General features: G+C 42.9%; 1 protein-coding gene across 2 annotated transcripts in view; it reads right to left on the reverse strand.

Moving 5' to 3' along the window:
- The window catches only part of GLB1 (galactosidase beta 1), an 84,147-nt gene that overhangs the window by 44,811 nt on the left and 17,056 nt on the right, over positions 1-22,280 (reverse strand). For both annotated transcript variants that reach the window (XR_010599171.1, XM_005278567.4), the window contains exons 2-9: positions 17,807-17,976; positions 13,330-13,480; positions 12,769-12,829; positions 11,772-11,866; positions 2,550-2,730; positions 1,426-1,484; positions 573-694; positions 429-469 (exon numbers count right to left, since the gene is read on the reverse strand). Coding sequence is in view for 1 of the 2 variants with exons in the window: in XM_005278567.4 (XP_005278624.2) it covers positions 429-469; positions 573-694; positions 1,426-1,484; positions 2,550-2,730; positions 11,772-11,866; positions 12,769-12,829; positions 13,330-13,480; positions 17,807-17,976 (880 nt within the window). In the remaining variant the exon portion in view is untranslated. The remainder of the gene's footprint in view (positions 1-428; positions 470-572; positions 695-1,425; positions 1,485-2,549; positions 2,731-11,771; positions 11,867-12,768; positions 12,830-13,329; positions 13,481-17,806; positions 17,977-22,280) is intronic.

The raw sequence follows: 22,280 nt of genomic DNA on the forward strand, positions 1-22,280 counted from the left end.
TTAAGCACTTGCTTACATTTCATTGAAGTCTGTCGGAGTTAAACACATGCTTAAGGAACGCCCTGAATTGGAATGGATTTATGCATATGCTTAAGTGTGTTCCTGAATGCGGGCTTTGGATAATGAAGTGGTGATTAGCAGAGATGTAGTGCTGCTGAAGTATCGCTCCTGCACCTGAAATATAGGAGGTGATATGCTCCGGCACTTTTTAATTCAAGGACTCCTTGGCACCCAATCCTCCTTCCCCACTGGCATTTAAAATACTTATCTGTGTGTCTTAAGAAAATGAATATAGAATTGATTTAGGACATGGCGGACCTAGAGGCTGAAGGTTTAGAGTGTGTGTAATTTGTAATATACTGTAAATGACAGGTGTAGGCCTCACCTGTAATTGGAAAGCAAGTCACTTTTTTCAAATTGTTCCTTACCATTCCAATAGGCAAAATTGGTTCCACCTATAAACATGTACCTAAAAAGAAAAACAAATAAAGCCAATCAAACCAGGCTTTGCTGACTGCCTCCTTACTCTCATTTTTCATTAAAAACAAATCCTCTCTTGAACATGCACTTACATGTTAACGTTAGCGCCACGTGCCAGGATTTCATCAAGAGTTTTAGCTATCGTATTTGTTGGCACAACAGAATGAGGGTGACCCCAGTGATCCAGCCAGCCAGTGTAGAACTCAGAGTTTACCTGCCCGGGGTGAAATGTGGAGAGTTGGGGAGAGAACATGACAGCAGGGGAGGGGAGTGGGGGGAAAGAGTAATATAAAAAGGAAGCAATATCAGAATTGGAGGTTAAGTTATTTTAAGCTCAATTTATGTCACTAGCAATAAGAAAAAAAGCAGCTAAGTGCATTTGATTCATATTCAAATTACTGTAAATACAGTGAAATATGTTAAATGCCACAGGAGATGAGGTAGCTCTTTAGTTAAGATTAAGTCCTTCTCTCAGAGTGGCTAAGGCATCAAAATGGCTCCTAATCAGCTCACATCCCATTAACTTGTGTAAAAATCTATGCTAGTTAAAAACAGGATGCAGTTTTTTAACCTGCTCTATTAATTCTGCCTCTAACTTCCGCTCCCCCACACACTTGACTCATTCATCTAAGCATCTCTACTGCTTTGGCTGCTTTGTACATACTTTCCTAGGCTGGGAAAAATCAAGACAAATTGGAATCTTCTGAGGCAGAAAAATACTCCACAGAACAGCAGTCAGGGATCACAGAACAGCAGCATGGAACAGACATGTACAGAGAAACTGTCCCCAACCTCTGCCTCACCATGAAACAAGAGTTCCAATGTCCCATGAACCCAGGCACCCCAAGCAGCACAAACAACAAGCACTGCTGCTGTCAACCCCTCGGTTTTCATTACTATCATAAAATTAAGAACATATGGAAATTTAAAAAAAAGAAAACATACCAAGGGGCCTCTGGGTTCACTGCCTCGTTGAGTTAAAAATGCTGCTGTGACATTACCACCTGCAAATAAAAAACAAAACTGAGCTGCAATATCCATGCTATTTCAGGGCTTTGCCTTCAGGAGCAGAAACTGGGATGCTGCACCTCTCTCCCCTGCATCAGCAACAACCTAGGTGGAAATCTGGGCCTAAATTTTCAGAAGAGGCTAGTGATTTTGGGTGCCCAAGTTGAGGCAACAGAAATGGGCCTAGTTATCTGAGTGTGGGTGCTCAGTGCTTTCTGAAAACCATGCCCCTTTCAGGAGCCTCAAGCTGAACACCAGAACTAAGGCACCCAAAAACCACTTGTTATTTTTTAAAATGTAGGCCTTAGTTTAAAGTAGATTTATTTGTGGGAAGTCTAAAAGTCAGGGAATTGGCAAATCAGATTTGGAGTTTCACCTCTAAGTCACTGGTCTGAAAGCCAAGAGTGACTGAAAAAGTCCTTACTATTTGACGGATGACCTCCAGGAAATGGGATGTGTGAGAGATGTGGATTTTTTCAATTAATAAATGCACTGAGACTACAAACATACCTTACCACAAAGGACAATTCACAAGGGAGGTCCCAAGTTGAAGGCACTTGGAAACTGAACTACATTCACATTGGACTGGGGCCCAGGAAACCTCCGACACTGCCAAGGCTGTACAGTTTCTAGGGATGATAAAGTCTCCTGTTCGGACTGGGCACTTTTCACAAGCATAACGCTCACTTAATTCTGCATGCTTACAATACCACAGATTGGGGCAATGTGTTCCATTTTAACTATGTTCTGCAGCACTTGATTTTCTTCCGAGGAACACAAAGTGATAATCGGATGAAGCTGGAATTTGGGCTGGATTAAGAGCCCTTGGAAAAACTGCTGAGCATTGCTATATTTGTTCAGTAGGTTTGCATTGTAAAGAGACCAGACTGGTCCCAGAGGAGAAACCCTAGTGAATCACACCAGCTGGCTCCCTCTATATGTTTAAGAATATATCAAATGGCAATATGTAGATCACCACTTAAACCCAGGGAGACCATCAACTTTGCTACAAGCGAACAAATATTGGCCTACTTATCTTGCTAGGAACAGCTACCACTAACCTGGTGCAAAGTCCACCGTTGCATAAAGACCCTGCAGAGCTCCACATCTCAAGTAATATTTGCTTGCCCCATCTGTTGTAAACAGTACCACCTCATCTCCAAGATGGTGATGGAAGAGCTTCTGAAGGTAACGAAGGTAATCGTAATCACAGGCAAAGTAGCTTCCATATTCATTTTCAACCTATGTAATAAAAATAATAGATCAGCAGCAAATCTGACATTTGATAACCAGGCCTGCACCCTTCACGGGAAGACAACTTTTCATATTGAAAATAGAAAAGCCACTCAATGCGACACCATGAAAGCCTGACCTAGATTGCCTCCTCCTTGCAGAGAGACAATGAAAGCCCAACAGAAATTCCAGAGAAGATGCATGGGATGAGGGGAGAAGATGCCACACCGGCAGCATCATTCTTCTCACCTCCCAGAAGCCTGTCTTGCAGGAGCTCCACAGCTATCTGGAGAGGGGTTGTATCCCAAAGCATCAACCTCCCAATTCTACAAGAATGCCCTGGCTTAGTTAATACTGGCTTAAACAACGTTAGTCTAAGCACTGTCTCACTCGTAAACGGTGTGCCCCAAGTACAACAGACAAAGCTCTATTGTAGCTCTGCTAACATGGGGATGGGAGGAGATGTGTTAATTTTGATGGAATAAATGGGCCTACAGAGTCAAAGAAGTTAACACGATCCTGTCACTGCACAACACTAGACAGTTAAACATGGTTCGGGGGTTCAAGTACAGAGATTTTGGCCTGCTTAGTCCTGTGGCAAATGCACCAGTATTAAAAATCTTTAAACCTTTTATTAAAGATACTGAAAAGGAAAAAAAGTAATAGCATTTGAAATGCCCAAATTAAAGCCTTACTTAATACTTTACAATATCCATTATTCCCTGTAGAGAGCTTTTATAGGGGAAAAAAACATTTGCCAGTTTTTAGATGGTATCAACTATTCTTTTTGAGGAAAAGAGAAGCATGTTGAGATGAACTGGAGCTGTTGTTATTGCTGCTGTTGCTGAAGTCCGATCCTGTTTAAGTAAAGCGAAAACAAGGCACACATGCAAAATGGGAGTGAAAGGAACAGCAAAGATAGAAAATGCAACTTCTGTCTCTGGTGCTAATTTTCACTTGCAACCCCACTGCTGGTGAAACACAGGCCCAGCACACAGTCATTCCAAGACCTGGAAAACTTGTAGCAGCAGTGGGTTGTTTAAGGCATTGCTTTTGGTTGCCTTACTGGGCCACAGGCTCATAGCATTGTTGCAAGAGATGCTGTCTTGTTTGGCTAAGCCAAACTCTTAGTAAACAGAAGGCAAAGAAAGAGAGATAGGAAAAAGAAGAAATAAGGTGGGGAAGGAGGACACATGGAGCGCAGTGACAGCAGAAACCAAAGTTCCATATGCCAGGTAGCGTTAGGGATTTAGCCAGAGAAGGTGGTGTCATCTGGGTCCCTCTCTCTGGCCTGGACTGGTCAGGACCTCTCTCAGAATCAGGATGGTGAAGGCCTAACAGAGTCATGGCACATTCCAGGGTCCCTGGAGATGGTGGGGTTGGCAGTCATGATAACAAAGCTCGCTCCTTTCAGTCAACCCATCTTCTAGCCTATTTGAGCCTCCCCAAAGTCTCTTTTTAAGTACTCCAAAAGGGAGTAAAGGGTGGAGTAACCCATCCCCTCATTATTTTGTTCACCAATTAGGCCTAATTTCCAACATACCAGTTTTAGTTAATTCATTTCTGGTTCCATTTGCCTCTTGTTTACCAATCGTGATATTAACACAGTCCTTGGGTGGTATTATTGGACCTTTTCGCTTAGTCTAACTCAGTATTTTTGTCTCCCTTTTATATTTTTTTTATAAAAACAACGGTAACAAAAATTCAACTCAATCTGTTATAAAGAGTTGTTTTTATGGACATATCCATGTAATGTTATAGGCCTAGTGTGGATGAAGCGTGCTTGATGTGAGTTGCATGTTGACAACCGAAGCAAGAATTTGAGGTTTTAAGCAGTCAAGAGTTGTTTGTGAAAAATAACTTTATTATGAGAAAGATAAGGAAATATTGGGGAGGTTGCCATGCCAATGTATCTGCTGCAACTGTAAACCAGAACTGGGGAAAGAGGAACATCTTGGGCCTGCGACTGTTTCTAAACAGCTTGGGTTTTGGCAATTTGCCCAGTACTGTCTCTTTAAAATTGCCCACACAACTGATGATTTGACGGAGTGGATTATAAATGATGTTCGATACACACACAATTTGGAGTCGTTCGTGGATCCAGAGCCCTGTTTAGTTTAAGATGTGGTACACAGCAACAGAGCTCTCCATGGGGATGGCTAGGGACTGCACTTCCCCAAGGATTTTGGCAGCTGTATAACTTTTGGCAAGTGGGATCCTCAGCTAGATCCACAGGAAGGTAACCCCTTGTCCTGCCCCTAAGCCAAGGAAACAATGCCAGGGAAACGCCTCACAGGAAACTTCTGAATTTCCAATTATTCCTGCACAGAGGGCAATTTGGCCCAAAATGTTTTACTGAATACACATACACCGTACATAAAGTAACTTGAAGATTGTCTGTTTTATTACACATTTTGCCTGCGTGATGGGGCGTCTGCTCCACACTGGTGGAGAAAGGATTAAAAGCAGCCCTGGGGAGGCTGCGCAGCAGACAGCCTATCAGTGAGGGGCTGCAAGGAGCAGCCAATCAGGGCAGAGAAGGCCCATATATAAAGACAGCTACAGGGCAGAGGAGTCAGTTCCCTCTTGGGAGCCCAGGCAGAAAGGACTGGGTCCCTGAAGGGCTGAGGGAACTACCAGCACCCTGAACAGAGCAGTGCAGGGCTGGGTTAGGGGAGCAAGAGGGAGCTCCAGCCTGACTGGCTTAAAGACTGAAGCCCGGATACAGGGGCAGAGAAGGTGCTAGGGCTATGGGGAAGTGGCCCAGGGAAATGGATGGTGGGGGGTGGTTAATGGAGATGCAGTGCATGGCTGCCGCCTAGAGGGTCCCTGGGTCGGGACCTGGAGTAGTGGGTGGGCCTGGGTCTCTTCCCCTCCGCCCCCCACTTGCCACCGAGGAGAGTGGCCAGTGAAGGGCTGCAGTTTGCCAATGAGGCAAGTGGCTGGACAGAGGACTGCTGCTCCCCCGGAAGTGCGGGGGGGAATGGAATGGGGCACAGCCGGAGGGCTGTGTCCCGAAGAGGATGCCGCAATCCTTGAGGCGACGTGGGTCCGGAGCAGAAGTGACAGCAGGCGAGACACCACCGGAGGAGGGCGCCCTGCGAAAAGACTGAGCTAATTCCCAGAACGACCAGCAGGCCACAATGACAGCCTGTAGGCATAATGACTCCACCCTTGCTGATGTGTTAGAGTGGCCTCCCATCCCATCCCACAAGAGTCAGGGAGTTTCAAATAACCTGTGCTCAGCTACGTTCTTCACGTTGCGCCCTTAAAGAGTTTAGGAAAGTAAGCGACTTGCATGCATACATAGTAAGGTATTTTCAAGTGTTTCTAACTAAGTACTACTAAACCAAGTTTCCTCAGAAACTTGACAGAGGCACCACTCTCCCTTGCCTACACCAAGACTGAGGATTAAGAGTCAGCTTGAATGATTTCTTATTATTAGAATTACTGTTTGTATTGTGGTGAAGGTTAAAGCCCTGAGCCGTGGTCATGACTGCATTGTGTTAGCACACTATAAGATCTTCAGGACTAGGGACTATCTAAATGTAGAAGAGGAAAGGTGTCTCTCAGGCTTACCTGAATCAATTACCAAAGTCTGAACAGAAAAATAAAATTAAGAAAATAACCCTCTGGCCAAGACTGTGAAACCCCAAAAGGTAGCCAGGAGGCAATTCAGGCGGGGCATGTTGTTCTGATCGTTAATCACATAAAAGCAGCTCTGTAAGCACTTCTGCTTGATTGTTCTCACCTTCCACCTCTGCCTCCACTTCACTTGAATTCTGCCCTTCTTAAAAGGGGCCCAGCTGCTTTTTTATTAAAAAGAGCAAGTCTATCATTTGCAGTGCAAGCTTCCCCATGTTAAGCCATCCATTGGCCTCAGCCGTGTTCTGGAGAGTCCATCTGAAGTTAGGAGGGTAATAAGTTCTCGGAAGGCAAAGGCATGAATTGGTAGGGGGACTGAGCAATGATGCCATTTGTGATGAAGACACTACTAGGGACCTGACCGAGATGAGGAACTCATTTGTCATAGATCCCTGAACAGCTTTCAGATGGTAATATTTTTCTCTCACTACTGATTCATTTATTGATGGGCCTTGGTATAGCCGCCAGCATCACAGAACTGGAGTGTTTCAGAGTAGCAGCCGTGTTAGTCTGTATCCGCAAAAAGAACAGGAGTACTTGTGGCACCTTAGAGACTAACAAATTTATTAGAACTGGAGTGATTGACTAGCTATCAATAGACTTTCTCAAGCTATTTCAGAGTCCAGTATATGGATACCTGGTTAAAACTGCTAACTTTTGCCTTTAGCAAATGATTTGTCTTAGCTTTGACTCTATATCCCCTAAGTGTAGTAATTAATAGTGAGTTTGGGGCTCTTGCAAATTATCTCAGCCAGTTTCTTAAAATGTAAATATATAATAAGTTGCAAAAGCTTTTTTAACAACAAAAGTATAATTCATAAAGTGCTCATGTGGCTATGAAAATAAAGCAGTTCATAATACTGAAGAGATTTAATACTGAGATCCAGTTAAATTGTTCTATGCATGAAACTCCAATCGCAGTTAATAACAATACTGTACTTTTATCCTAGCATCCATCTAGCAATATCAAAGTACTTTCAAAAAATGGGTAAGCACTGTTATCCCAGTTTGACAAAGGAAGTCACAGAGAGGTTAAGGCTTCGCAGTGAGTTAGAAGCAAAGTTGGGTCAAACCCAAATCTCTTTACTTGCAATATCCTGTTCTGACAAACAATCACCATCCTAGCCAGTAGATCCATGGCTAAATTAGTGGGAAATGTTTATATGGGCCTCATCCCACTGTCTAATTTTGCAAACAAGACACAGGGCATACTTTCTTAACTACTTGTTTTGTAGCTGAGTCCCTATCATATGCATACATGACTAACTGCAGGCATAAAAGTGAGCAGGGTAGATAAAAACTGATGATTTAAAAAAAATGGATTTTTTAAATTTAAATCAGGTTTTTTTATTATTTAAATTATAAACAGTTTTTCTTTTTAAAAATAAACCTGTTTAAAATTAAGTCTGAATATAATACAAAATATGTTAAGGGGTAAACTAATCTTAATTTGTTGTAAATGTGAAACCTGTTTTGATAAGCAAAGTTTATATATCCAAATCACTTAAAGTGTTTTGGTTAATAAAAATAAATTTTATATGCTGTTTTGTGTGTTTAATTAAATTCCAGTTACCAACCTAATGCGGTGTGACAGACCCAGACCAGTGGGGTACAGGAGTCTGGTAGAGGGCAAATATACTGGTCACTGGATGAGTAGTTTTCTGTTCCCTGAGTGACCAGAGCAGGGAGCACTAGAGTAATCAGGAACCTGCTAGAACGAGTTAAGACAGGCAGGCTAATTAGGACACCTGGAGCCAATTAAGAAGAAGCTGTTAGAATCAATTAAGGCAGGCTAATCAGGGCACCTAGGTTTTAAAAAGGAGCTCACTTCAGTTTGTGGGGGGAGTGTGAGGAGCTGGGAGCAAGAGGCATAAGGAGCTGAGAGTGAGAGGGTGTGCTGCTGGCGTACTGAGGAGCACAAGCGTTATCAGACACTAGGGTTACCATATTTCAACACTGAAAAAAGAGGACACTCCATGGGGGCCTGGCCCTGCCCCACCTCCACCCCTTCCCCACCCCCGGCTCCACCCCAGCCCCACTCCAACCCCGCCCCTTCCCCAACCCCCCTGCCCCAACTCTGCCTCCTCCTCTGAGCACCCTGCATTCCCCCTCCTCCCTCCTGCTCTGATCTTGGTTGGGGGTTGCTAAGTGCTTCCCTGCTCCCCACTCACCCTGCAGCCCCTGCAGCCTCTGCGCCCCCCGCCTGCCCTGCCCCTGCACCCCCCCACCCCGGCAGCCTCTGTGACCCCTGCTCCCCACTCGCCCTGCAGCCTCTGCACCCCCCTGCCCTTGCAGCCTCTGTGACCCGTGCTCCCCACTCACCCTGCAGCCCCTGCACCCCCCCGCCCCTGCAGCCTGTGACCCCCACCTGCCCTCCCCTGCACCCCCCCGCCCCTGCAGCCTCTGTGACCCCTGCTGCCCACTCACCCTGCAGCTCCTGCACCCCTCTGCCCTGCTCCTCCTCGCCCTGCAGCCTCTATGCCCCCGCCTGCCCTGCTCCCCCAGCATCCTCTGCCTGCTGGGGGCTTCAGACATTCGGCAGCGCGGGTCCCTGCAGCCCCTGCCGCAGCTTCCTTCCTGCGCCAAGCACGTTCCCCGGCCTGTCTGTCCCTGCCGGAAACAGCTCCCAGGGGCAACGGGGCCACAGGAAGGGTCCCCCAGTGGCCGGGGGGTCCCCGCCCGCGAGGGAAGCCCGAGCCTCCCCCGTTCCCCGCCTGAGCATTGTAGCTGGGGCAGCTGGGCTGCGCTGCAGACCCGGCGGATCGTGCTGGGTGGGCCCTGGCTTATGCCTCCCTATTTCCCCGGACATGTCCGGCTCTTTGGAAATTCCCCCCGGACAGGGATTTGAGCACCAAAAAGCCGGACATGTCCGGGGAAATCGGACGTATGGTAACCCTATCAGACACCAGGAGGAAGGTGCTATGGTGAGAATAAGGAAGGTGTTTGGAGGCGGCCATGGGGAAGTAGCCCAGGGAGTTGTAGCTGTCATGCAGCTGTTACAGGAGACACTATAGACAGCTGCAGTCCATAGGGCCCTGGGCTGGAACCCGGAGTAGAGGGCGGGCCCGGGTTCCCCCCAAACCTCCCAACTGACCTGGACTGTAGGCCTTCCCAGAGGGGAAGGTCTCTGGGCTGTTCCCCAACCCACATGGTGAATCTCTGAGGCAAGAAAATCCGCCAATAAGCACAGGACCCACCAAGATAGGGGAGGAATTTTGTCACAGCGGCTTAACACAAATTATGAGCAAAAAGTTAATCATCATTCACTATTTTCTAACATACTAAAAATGTACAGTTAATAAGAATCTGAAAATGTTAAGCTACATAACTACATAAATAAATATATAGAATTATAGTGTACTCACAAAAAGATGGACCGAATCTAGTGTAAAGGCTCTATTTAGTTGTAAGTCAACATGTTTTAATGTTATATCAACCAATAAAAATGCACCTTTCTTTAGAAAATAACTGAAGTAGAAATTGAAAAATTGATTAAAATGGATGCTTTAAATTGAGGTTTTCCACTGGGTGAATTAAATCATGCTTTAAATCGCTGATTTAAATCAATCCACCCTGAAAGTGCGTCTTTGAAACCTTCTTTCAAAATCTGAACCTTAATGCTTAATTTGTTCACTGTAATAACCAGTGGAAGCACCAGGGACAAATATTTAAGGTATTTTATCTTTCTTTCATTTCTAGCTATAGTAGGTCTTGTCAGGCTAGATACTCTAGAGCAGTTGTTCTCAACCTATTTATCATAAAAAGGGAAATAAAAACAACCCAGGAAACTACAGACCAGTTAGTTTAACTTCTGTGCCAGGGAAGATAATGGAGCAAGTAATTAAGGAAATCATCTGCAAACACTTGGAAGGTGGTAAGGTGATAGGGAACAGCCAGCATGGATTTGTGAAGAACAAATCATGTCAAACCAATCTGATAGCTTTCTTTGATAGGATAACGAGCCTTGTGGATAAGGGTGAAGCTGTGGATGTGGTATACCTAGACTTTAGTACGGCATTTGATACGGTCTCGCATGATATTCTTATCGATAAACTAGGCAAATACAATTTAGATGGGGCTACTATAAGGTGGGTGCATAACTGGCTGGATAACCGTACTCAGAGAGTTGTTATTAATGGTTCCCAATCCTGCTGGAAAGGCATAACGAGTGGGATACTGCAGGGCTCTGTTTTGGGACCGGCTCTGTTCAATATCTTCATCAACGACTTAGATATTGGTATAGAAAGTACGCTTATTAAGTTTGCGGATGATACCAAACTGGGAGGGATTGCAACTGCTTTGGAGGACAGGGTCATAATTCAAAATGATCTGGACAAATTGGAGAAATGGTCTGAGTTAAACAGGATGAAGTTTAACAAAGACAAATGCAAAGTGCTCCACTTAGGAAGGAAAAATCAATTTCACACATACAGAATGGGAAGAGACTGTCTAGGAAGGAGTACGGCAGAAAGGGATCTAGGGGTTATAGTGGACCACAAGCTAAATATGAGTCAACAGTGTGATGCTGTTGCAAAAAAAGCAAACATGATTCTGGGGTGTATTAACAGGTGTGTTGTGAGCAAGACACGAGAAGTCATTCTTCCGCTCTACTCTGCTCTGGTTAGGCCTCAGCTGGAGTATTGTGTCCAGTTCTGGGCACCGCATTTTAAAAAAGATGTGGAGAAATTGGAAAGGGTCCAGAGAAGAGCAACAAGAATGATTAAAGGTCTTGAGAACATGACCTATGAAGGAAGGCTGAAAGAATTGGGTTTGTTTAGTTTGGAAAAGAGAAGACTGAGAGGGGACTTGATAGCAGTTTTCAGGTATTTAAAAGGGTGTCATAAGGAGGAGGGAGAAAACTTGTTCACCTTAGCCTCTAAGGATAGAACAAGAAGCAATGGGTTTAAACTGCAGCAAGGGAGGTCTAGGTTGGACATTAGGAAAAAGTTCCTAGCTGTCAGGGTGGTTAAACACTGGAATAAATTGCCTAGGGAGGTTGTGGAATCTCCATCTCTGGAGATATTTAAGAGTAGGTTAGATAAATGTCTATCAGGGATGGTCTAGACAGTATTTGGTCCTGCCATGCGGGCAGGGGACTGGACTCGATGACCTCTCGAGGTCCCTTCCAGTCCTAGAATCTATGAATCATTGTGGGCCGCAGATGTGGCAAGGATAACATACTAAAATATTATCAGACACCAGACCCTTTTGTTTGTGATTAAAATTTAACTAATTTTAATCCCAGTTATCATGGAGAGCAAATATTATTTACATTTTAAAGAGCACCCATGTACATTACTGGAAACATCCCTGTGGAAGCACTGTTAATAATTCAATGATGGTGACCAAAAGGCCTTTTGCATTCACATAGTTAGTGTTCCCATTTGATTTTTGAAATGGATTACCTGCACCATAATAACTGGCCCTCCATTCTGATAGAGATGAGGCTTCATTTTGGGTAACAAGACACCCATCCACCTTTCTACAGCTACCAAGTAATCTGTAATATACAAAGAGAAAGTTGTGGGCAGACCAGAGTTTATCTACTTTAAAACAAAAACAAACTACAAATGGGATATTTTTGTAACAAATACCCTAAATACCAAGGGTATGCACAACATGTACAAGAGCAACAAATAATGAACTGATGACATCCTGTACTTGCTCATAACTTCAGCCTCTCAGTACGTAGGGAAGTCAAGTGGCTTCAAGGACCACACCCGAATCATTCCAATATAGTACAGTCTAAAAACAGGTGGTAATGTCCCCACAAAACAAAAATATCCAGTTACCTTATAGAACATTATCCTTTACAATTTAAGGGTCCAACCCTGCAAATCCTTACACAAGTAGTCTTGCTGTTTTCCACCCTGTTCCTACCTTATTTTTTCCATACATTTATGTACAGTGCAAAAGTATTCAGCGAGTATGAAAACCTTATTCAGAGAGCATTCACATTTGTTATTCCCCAATTTTTAGTAGAAACAGTAACAAAATACCTTATTTGAAAATACTGCCTGACCCTACAGCAGGGGTAGGCAACCTATGGCACGTGTGCCGAAGGCAGCATGCAAGCTGATTTTCAGTGGTACTCACACTGCCTGTGTCCTGTGTCCAAGGGGCTCTGCATTTTAATTTAATTTTAAATGAAGCTTCATAAACATTTTTAAAACCTTATTTACTTTACATACAACAATAGTTTAGTTATATATTATAGACTTATAGAAAGAGACCTTCTAAAAACGTTAAAATGCGTTACTGGCACATGAAACCTTAAATTAGAGTGAATAAATGAAGACTCTGCACATCACTTCTGAAAGGTTGCCGACCCCTGCCCTAGAGTTTGGTCACCAAGTCTGCTTGCCATTGAAACATTTTTATAAATCTTTTTGAGCTTCTTACCTAAATCAGAAGATCGGAGAACAATAGATTCTTTCTCTAATAACCATGCTGGAAGACCCCCCTGTGAAGGGAAAGGAAACCATTTCAATGACCGTTTTCAGGAATTACAAGGATAAGTTTAACTAGCTATCCCATAACTATATAGATATTACCAAGTAAGTACTAGTCATTGGGAACCTACATAGGGTGACCAGACAGGAAGTGTGAAAAATCGGGATGGGGTGGGGGTAATAGGAGTCTATATAAGAAAAAGATCCAAGAATCAGGACTGTCCCTATAAAATCGGGACATCTGGTCACCCTAGACCTATAGTACCCAAGACCATATTAAGGACCAACGTGCTTGAGGCTATAGGAAGTCACTTAAGCAGAACTTGAACCCACAACTTTTAGTATTCTAGATGAAGAATCCTGCCTTGGGCCATATGTTCAGTGGTAGGGAATCCTTTTACTACTGTAACCCCCTCACACACACACACCCCACCAAAAGGAAGGACACATATTAGACAGAGATGAGATGTTAATTCTGCCTAGAAATTAGAAAGTTTAAATACAAATTTACCATGTCCCATTCTGCGCAGATATAAGGTCCAGCTCTTAGTATTACTAACAAGCCAATTTCATTAGCTAGCTGCAGGAAATATTCTATATCTCGGTCACCAGAGAAGTTATATACTCCTGGTTTGAATTCATGGTAGTTCCATGGCACGTACCTGTGAAGAAAACACCATCCATAAGAAGTGACTTAGACTAGAATGAAAAAGGAACGCCAAATAATGACTTAATCTAATGCCAAGGAAACAAACTATGTGCACCTCAACTTTACAGTTCTGTAAAGATGTATTTACTTCCAAACTAATAGAATACAAGAATTTAGGACCTAACTCCTGTAAGGCACTTCTAGAAGCTGAAGATGCTAAAGTTAGCACCAAGTATGATCAGGAACTTAGAAGGGAAACAGATGTCTCTATTTTTTCATGTAGTCAGTATTTTTTGCACATACTCTTCCTTTCTAACAGTATCAATGTCATAAAATATATTAAAAGCAAAAATAATTCATTGTGCATCCTCATCTAGCTTCAAAACTGTGAAAAGTCATTGTGAAACAGAAGTGGTGGGTAGTCAAGCAGAAAGCCTCATACACAGCACTTCTAGGATTTTTATTTTTTTTTTAAAGGTAAAAGTTTTTATGTTTTGTAAAAAAAAGCCAAGAGAACAATGCAGTGCCAATAATACCTTTTGTCGATAGAGGAAAAACAAGAACCAGTACATGCGTGGATTACATAAATGTATGTATTTAAAAGTTATATACTACTTACAAATCTGGAGAATTTCTGATATTTTTCAGAGTAGCAGCCGTGTTAGTCTGTATCAGCAAAAAGAACAGGAGTACTTGTGGCACCTTAGAGACTAACAAATTTATTAGAGCATAAGCTTTCGTGGACTACAGCCCACTTCTTCGGATGCATATAGAGTGCATCCGAAGAAGTGGGCTGTAGTCCACGAAAGCTTATGCTCTAATAAATTTGTTAGTCTCTAAGGTGCCACAAGTACTTGTGATATTTTGTAACACAAGGGAGGAATCTGCCCAATTTTCCATGCAGCCAAGATGCATCCTTTCAGCTTTGCAAGTAATTTTAATTGCCTTCCCAACCTATCTAAAATGTTTCCAATATCCTTATTACTTGGCTCTTCTATAGCCAAGGATTTGAATATGAATGGAAGCATGTTAAATGTCAGTTTTGTTTTCTTGCCTGGATTTGAAAGGCTAATGAGGGGCAAGCTGACTGCTTCCATTTAAGATAGGATTATTAAAGCTGACAAAATAAATAAATAAAAAGCTACACCCTTACTTTTAAAACACATTCATCGTCCCACAAGTTAAAGCCACTGAAAGAACACATATACCACCATCACTATCGTGATGAATCAGTGTTTTTTTCATCGTTTACCATGTCACTACTACTGCTGAAAAGAGTTCTTTTGCTTTCTACATTAAAACACTTTGCCATTGCTTAGACTATATTCTTTATGAAGTGGAGAACAGCAGCACATCCCAGGTTGCTGAACCGGCCACATAATATCTGTTCTGTGTTCTCTCTTCCAGTTGCCTACAAAGTGGGGGAGTCAGTTTAAAAACCAACAGTGTAACATTAAAGCCCTTAAAAAGATACAAGGTTTTTTACAAAACTCCTGGAATTATTTTATTTTAAGAACTAATATCTACTTTAAAAAAAAATAAAAAGTACTGAAACTTCATTTCTTGGAGAATGAGTTTCCAAAAGGTATAAATGTATCTGCCACCAGCTAACAAAATTAAAAACAAACAAACAGACTATGATGTTCAAACGTCCTTCATACAAATTGAGAGCAGCCAACAGTATCCGTTGGTTCTTCAAAGAAGCCTTTTTGCTACTAGTTTCTCCTGTGTTGTAAATATCTGGCTCCATCTAGTGGTTAGTTACTTAACTGCATCTTTCGAAAAATCACCTGTAGTCTCAGTCAGGGATTTTCAAACTCCTGTTTTTTATAGTGCAAACAACACTGTAAGAGAGATTGTCTTATGTACCAATATTTCTCCAATGCATGAATACACATGCTATCTTCTCTCCAATTCATGATCATCTAACAACCCTTTGGCAACTATACCAACAGTTTACACAGAAAGGCAATGTCAGGAAAGTATTTATTTTTAGCTGTCTGTGAATACAGCAATTGCAATCTCCATGGAATACTGAAGTTCCAAGAGTCAAGCTGCAGCCATTCATCCCATGAAATATGGAAGCTCTGCTGGGTATGCAAGGAGTTCCTTGAGACACAGCTACTTCCCTCAGAATTTGAGCTTCCATAAAAATAACTCTCCACAGTCTATATTGTTAACTAAATCAGTAAAGTACTTACTTAATGGTAAAACTAGAAGTAAGCACGAATTTTCACAGGGGAACAGTTTGTAAAATCCGTTTGAAGTTTACTCATCTTAGCCAAGTTTTATTAGTGGAGAAAAAAAGAAATCCACTCAATCTTCCTCCCCACCCTCCCATTAACTAAAAACCCACACAAGCCACATCCAAGTTTTCTTTTGTCAGTGTGAAAAGTTACCATTAAGTCCCATTAATCAAAATTTGCTTGCCTGGCTACCTGCAAAGTTTCTGATTGATTTTATATATAAACACACACACACACACACACACAAGCAACAGAGTTCCTGGGACTTACCTCAGACATCCTCCAACCTGAAAGGCAGTAGCCCCACCCACCTGAGGCTAGTCCAAGGAAAGCATATGGAAAAGAACAGTAATGGTAGTGAAGAAAATTATGCGACCCCTTACACACCGACTTCCATGGGTGCTTCAGGGCTCAAGCACCCACCGAAAAAATAATAGGGGGTGCTCAGCACCTGCAAAGCTGGATTAATATTTTGTGAGCTGCAGTGCCTGGACCATGGCCCCGCCAACCTCTTTTTCTGCTCGGCCTCTTCCCTCCAAGGCCCCATCCCTGCTTGGCCTCTGCACCTTGAGGCCCCGCCCACTGCTTGCACGGGGGAGGGGAGAGGCGCGAGCAGAGAGGCGCACCCACTGGCAAAAACAAAAGTCAGCACCTGTGCGTGACCCCACATCCCACTGTAAACGTGCTCCTGTGGCACAGGTAAGAAAAGTACTTTAAGAAGGTACCTATCAGTCATCCCTGAACTAGTAGCAACCGCTACATACTCAGGGAATACCTCTGCAGCCCTACTTTCCTTTCTTTGCAAGAGCACATGCCACATAGAGCCACCAATGGACACTAGCACTCCAAGCATCCTGTGTAGCCTTTCGCTAAGTGAGGGAAAAGGGAAGGATGGGAGCCACAAGACAAGAAAGCAGTGAAAACAAACAACACGCAGAGAAATTTTAAAAAGATGAGTAGGGAAAAAGAACGGGGAAGAAAGAGAAAATAGCAGGATAAAAACGCAATAATTTTGCCAGGACGCAGCATGAGGAGAGGTATGAAGGAGCCACCCATCTGCCAGTCCATCACACAAAGGAAGATCCATCAGAAAAACCAATCACCTATTGTACAGAATAATAGAGAGAAGATAAAGGATCTCAAAGGAACAGGAAAGAGAAAGCATTTGAAATAGCAGGAAAGGAACAAAAAGGTTTAAAGGAAAGAAACAGAGCAGAAAAGTGAGAGAGAATCAGAGGGGAACATATAAGAAACTCTGGAGATCGTGAGCCATAGAGGCAGCACATACTACTACACCTAGGTTGGTAGTCAAGGTTAGGATACAGAGGAAAAGAAGAGCAATCAGACCAACTGTTGACACTGTGTAGATTCATTTAACAATTTGGGATTACTGTTATTGCAATTTATAACCAAATTTAAAAGTAACTATTCATACACTTTGAAGCAACATCTCCAGGAGCCACCCAGCAAATACTCTACTAATCGCTCTTTTTTGGTATGGCAGGAGTCATTGGCTACTGGCTTAGATTAATAAAAGAGCAGCAGACCAACAGCTCTAGAAATACTAGTATGTTTTTGTAACTCACTAAATAAAGATGGACTCAACCCCCAAGGAGACAGTCTGGAACCATCAAACAAATCCCCTTTCTCATCCACTCACCCACACTCACTCATCCATCCCCCTCACAGGGCTCTTTAGAAAACAGACAAGCTGTATGGTGTCAGATGGGAGGGAGTAAGTTCCAAACACGCAGGCACTCCCCACCTGCTCATGAACATATACGTGGGCTAGTGTGTCATAATTTATCTCAACTGCCAAGTTGTAATACAAGGAGAGAAGCAGTTTAAGATACAGGATCCAAATCATAAAAAGCTTTGTAGATTAGATTAGGCATAGCAAGTAGAGCGTTATATAACTTGTTTCAGTTTGAAGTGGAGCATTTGTCAGCTCAGCTACATATTTGCAGCGCTCCTGGATTCTCTAGGGTGTTGTCAGCTATAATCAAAAAGAGGTTGCCTTGTACACTTAGCTTGCCTACCTCTCCCTCGTTGTTCTGGTTTAAGACTGCTCCCAAAAGTCAATAGTTACTTACGTTTGAATAGCATCAAGCCCTGCCATCTTCATCTTCAACAGACGGTCTTTCCAATAGTACCGGGGCACACGGGAGTAATGAATGCTGCCCGAGATGTAGCGGAATGGTTTCCCATCCTTGAGGAAGTAGCTCTTGTCATAATCGATCCCAAAACTCCTCTGGGATGCATTCTGTGTATCAAGAAGATTACAAGGTGTGAACTTCAACCTCCATGAAAAGGACAACAGTTTTCTGTTAAAATATCCTGCTTATTAAACTCTTCAGTACACTAGGTCTCTGGGATGTTTCGAAGCACAACCTGCAGTGATATTATATTGACAATGCAAGGTCCCGTCCACCCCACCCTTGCTAAAAAAGAGTCCACCTTCACCTAGTAGGCCACGCCTGTCAGGGCACATGTGCTGCAGAGATCAGGAATGGGAGGGGATTGGGCAATCCTGGGTCTTCATTTCTGGGGCGCATTTTTGGACTGCTTGCCTCATTTGGTGCAATTTGATCTACTCCAAAAAGATAAGATGTTGCTCTTCAGTGGGACATGATTTTAAGACCTTTCAGTGGTAAGTCAAGTACTATTTCAAGGGACTGCTTCAGAGGCTGATAAACCCTCCCACTCCTCCTCTTCCAGTTGGCAGCAGAATTTTAATATGAAGCTTCCCAGAGTTGCTTCCAGCACATGCCAAATGAGCTGAGCTAAGCAAGAGCAAAGGAACCACAGCAGACTTGTAGGCCAAGCAGTGATGGCAATATTTAATGCTGCATTGAAGTGGCTTGATTCTCCACTGCCTTTCACCTTGGATAGTCTTTCATCTGCATCAAGCAGATGTAAAACATGATCACTCTGTGCTGGTAGCATCACTTTGCACAGGTCTACCGGACTACACAAGGTAGAGGACAGTGAGAGTCAGGAACAAGGAACCTGAACTGATTCAGAGACTTCTAAAGACTCATTCAATACATCAAGTCACTGATCAATTCATTCACACTTTGGAAAGGGAATGAATTGCAATGACCCTTCTCCTGCTAAATTTCACATTGAAAACTAAAAGGCGCAACCAGCCCTGAGTACTGACACAGACATGTCACAAACTCCATGTGCAAGAGTATGTTATCTGAAAGGTTTAAGAGCTTAGTTTCTAATAAGTGGGGGGCTGGTCAGTTGCCCATGCTCTTAAATTTCCATTAGTCTCTAAATTAAACAACGTAATCAATTTTCAGGAGGGGTGAAGGAAGGAGAATTGTTCAGACACATGGCCAAAAAAAAGACAGCAAACTTCTGCCAAATAATATATATTATCTATGAAGTTAAAAAGACAAAGCAATGTATATTGCAACCAAACCCCTACATTATAATCTAAGACAGTGGTTCCCAAACTGGGGTTCGTGAACCCTTGGTGGTTCACGAAATGTATCAGGGGGTTCTCAGAAAAAAATTCTGTAATGGCAGACAGAGGGACCCCAGGCCCTGTGGGGCGCAGGGGCCGGCAGCTCCAACCCCATGACCACAACTACATGGCAGAAGTTTAAGCTTTGTTGTAGTCGTGCATTGTTTGCCTAGACTGCTCAAGGTCCGAATGCTTGTAGGAGGAACTTCTTAAATACCTTCATGCTGTTTCATGATGAAACATGTAGAAGGCTTAATCGAAGGGATATGAGCTACAAGAGTGAAATCTTGGAAGAGTGTTGCCGTTTTCATAATGTAATAAAATTAATAATAATGAAATAATAGTGTGTAATAAGCGTGTCATAAATCATTTGTTTATTTCAAGATCACTGCTTCTATAATTTAGAACTCAGGTAAGGGAGAAAATCCCTGGAAATATTCATTTTTAGGAAGGAATTCGCAAGATTTGATATTTTCGTGAAAAGGGTTCACGAGTTGTTAAAGTTTGGGAACCACTGATCTAAGACAATTACCAATAAATTTACACTAGCACTCCATGTAATACTGGGTACTTCTATAGCCCCTTTCAGCTGAGGATCTCAAAGCAATTTACAAGCAGTGAGCTTAGCCTCATCACACCCTTGTATGATTAATATCTCCATCTAGCAGATGGAAAAACTAGAACAGAGAGTTAAGGGCCAGATTCTGATATCTTAACTCCATAAATATAGGTTCACTCCTCAAGGGCTTCCATTGACTTTAGTGAGGTGCTACCCAGGATCAGTACGGGTACTAGAATCTGACCTTAAGTGACTTGGCAAAGACTGATTACACAGGAAGTCATTGACAGAGCCAGGAACAAAATCCAGATTGTTCTACAATCCTACTTCTGTGCTTTTAAAGGGACACTGCACTTTACATTTTGTAATTTTGAGGGGGGGAAATCAATTAAAAGTATTTTTAAAACTATCAACCCTTTCACTTTGCCTCCTCACAGTGTCTGAAACCCTGCAGTGCTGGGAACCTGAAAGAGAAACAGACTGCATACACAAAAATGATACTGACTTTATTTTCATTCTCTAAACAGAGAGAAGAGAGTAACAAACTGACCAATGAATTGGACTTTTATAATTTTCACTTTTAATAATCTAAGCTGTTAGCACCAAGATACAGATATTTGTTTACAACATTTTACTTTTGAATTAACAGTACACTTTAACCACTAGACAGATGCTTTCCTGTTCCCACGTACACCCATTTCCTTGTTTCAACCAGATTTCTTGCATGCGGGTATTGTTTTCAGGTCATTCACCTTCAAACATGACCTTTCCACATTTCCGCGTGCACACACACACAATCATCTTTATGTAGCATCAGGTGGTAGGTCAGAAGTCAAAACACAAAATGGACAAAGCAGCAGCATACTTGTCCAATTGAAACAGACCTTTTAAATTGAGTGAATTTAATGCAGCTGAAAGGCAATGGCCTACTTTAATTCTGGAAGGGTGGGCCCAAGTCAACACAGGACAAAACATTCACACCCTCAACTGAGGGAGGGGCCACAGACCCCAGAAAATAGATTCAGTGGAAAAACAAATGGTAAATCAGGAAAACTGGGGGATGAAATAAAAAACAAGGATACTGGATGCGGGGCACCAAGTAGCGAACCCTGAACACCACCAACTGCTCCGCAAAGGAGTCAGTGGAAACCACCCAGAGGAATTCTACCCAGATGTGAGAGACAATTAGGGAACAGTAGGCCCCACAGCAACAGAAAACCTCCCCACTGAGCATCCACCTCCCGGCCAGATGGATGGCCATCCAAGCCAATGCCAGGAGAAGGTGAATGAGGGGGTCCCATGACTTTGTGTGGCTACGGACAAGGAATCCATAGAAGAAAAGATGTGGGGAAGTGCAGCCAGCACCTCAGCAGGTGGTTTTGCAGGAGGTGGAACAAGGGTCTGGTGCAGGTTGGCATGTGCCAAGGTTTCCCTGCGCTGCAAAACAGGGCAATTGCCCCTGAGGACTTCACAAAAACAGTGTCAACACCCTTGCTTGACATCTGTGATAACTAAAATGCATTTGGTGTGGATATCTGATGGATTCTTAACCTTTGCAGACTTCTCAAGTTACTGCTGTCTTCTCCCCGTTGGCATTTGGCTCTAGAGTTCCTCAACAAGCAAACTCTCTCCAATCAAGAGCAGTACCAATTTCTTTTTAACTATAGTTTGTGTTTTAAAATTCTCTACTGCAGCTATCAGGAAATGAGGGACCATATTGCCTAAATAAAAAATTCCTAAAGTGTAGCTTGAGAGAAGATTTTAGCCAGAATTGAAGGAAATAAGAAGGAAAAGGGAGTTGGGGGTAGGGGAAGGGAAGAGAGACAGCATCAAATGAAATCTAGTACACTGGAGGAGGAGAAGAAAGGGAATGAGTTAAATAAGTACACTCAATAGGCAGAAGTAACCTGGAAACATAGAGCTGCTGAGAGACTATGGCGATGGAAGCACTAGAGAAAGAAACCCAGGAACTGGGCCAGTTCTAGGATCCCATTATTGGGGGTGCAAGCAGTTACTTTGGGACCCATGCATGTCACTATTTAAAAAACCAACCTTCCACGCTAGACAGTGGGTGGGATAATAACAGCTAATTAAATGTGTATTTGCAATGCAACATGACAGCAAAAGGAGCCAATGCGATTTTAGGCTGTCTACACAAACAGCATGTCAGACACCAAAAAGGTAACAGTTAACATGGCTCTGGTATGACAGCACCTGGAGTATGTTCAGGGCTGGGCACAATATTACTAGAAAGAAAAAAAGAGCCTAGCCACCCTTAAAGTTAAGGTGGATGAAGGTAGGGTGTGAATTTACAGTGCAATAGCTCTTCCTAAATCACTCCAGAAAAAGAGTGCCCACAAATGGAATTAAGAGTGCTTCATTCTCATTTCGTTTAACCCACTTTCAAAGTTAATCAGGAACAACTCCATGTTGTAGATGAGCTGAAGTGCAACAGAGTAACAAAGACAAAGTGGAAGGAGCTCAGAGGAGCAACAAGAACTCTCAGAATGCTAGAGGGAAAGATTGAGAGGAA

The sequence above is a fragment of the Chrysemys picta genome, chromosome 2 (genome assembly GCF_011386835.1).
Source record: "Chrysemys picta bellii isolate R12L10 chromosome 2, ASM1138683v2, whole genome shotgun sequence".
Lineage (NCBI taxonomy): Eukaryota > Metazoa > Chordata > Testudines > Emydidae > Chrysemys > Chrysemys picta.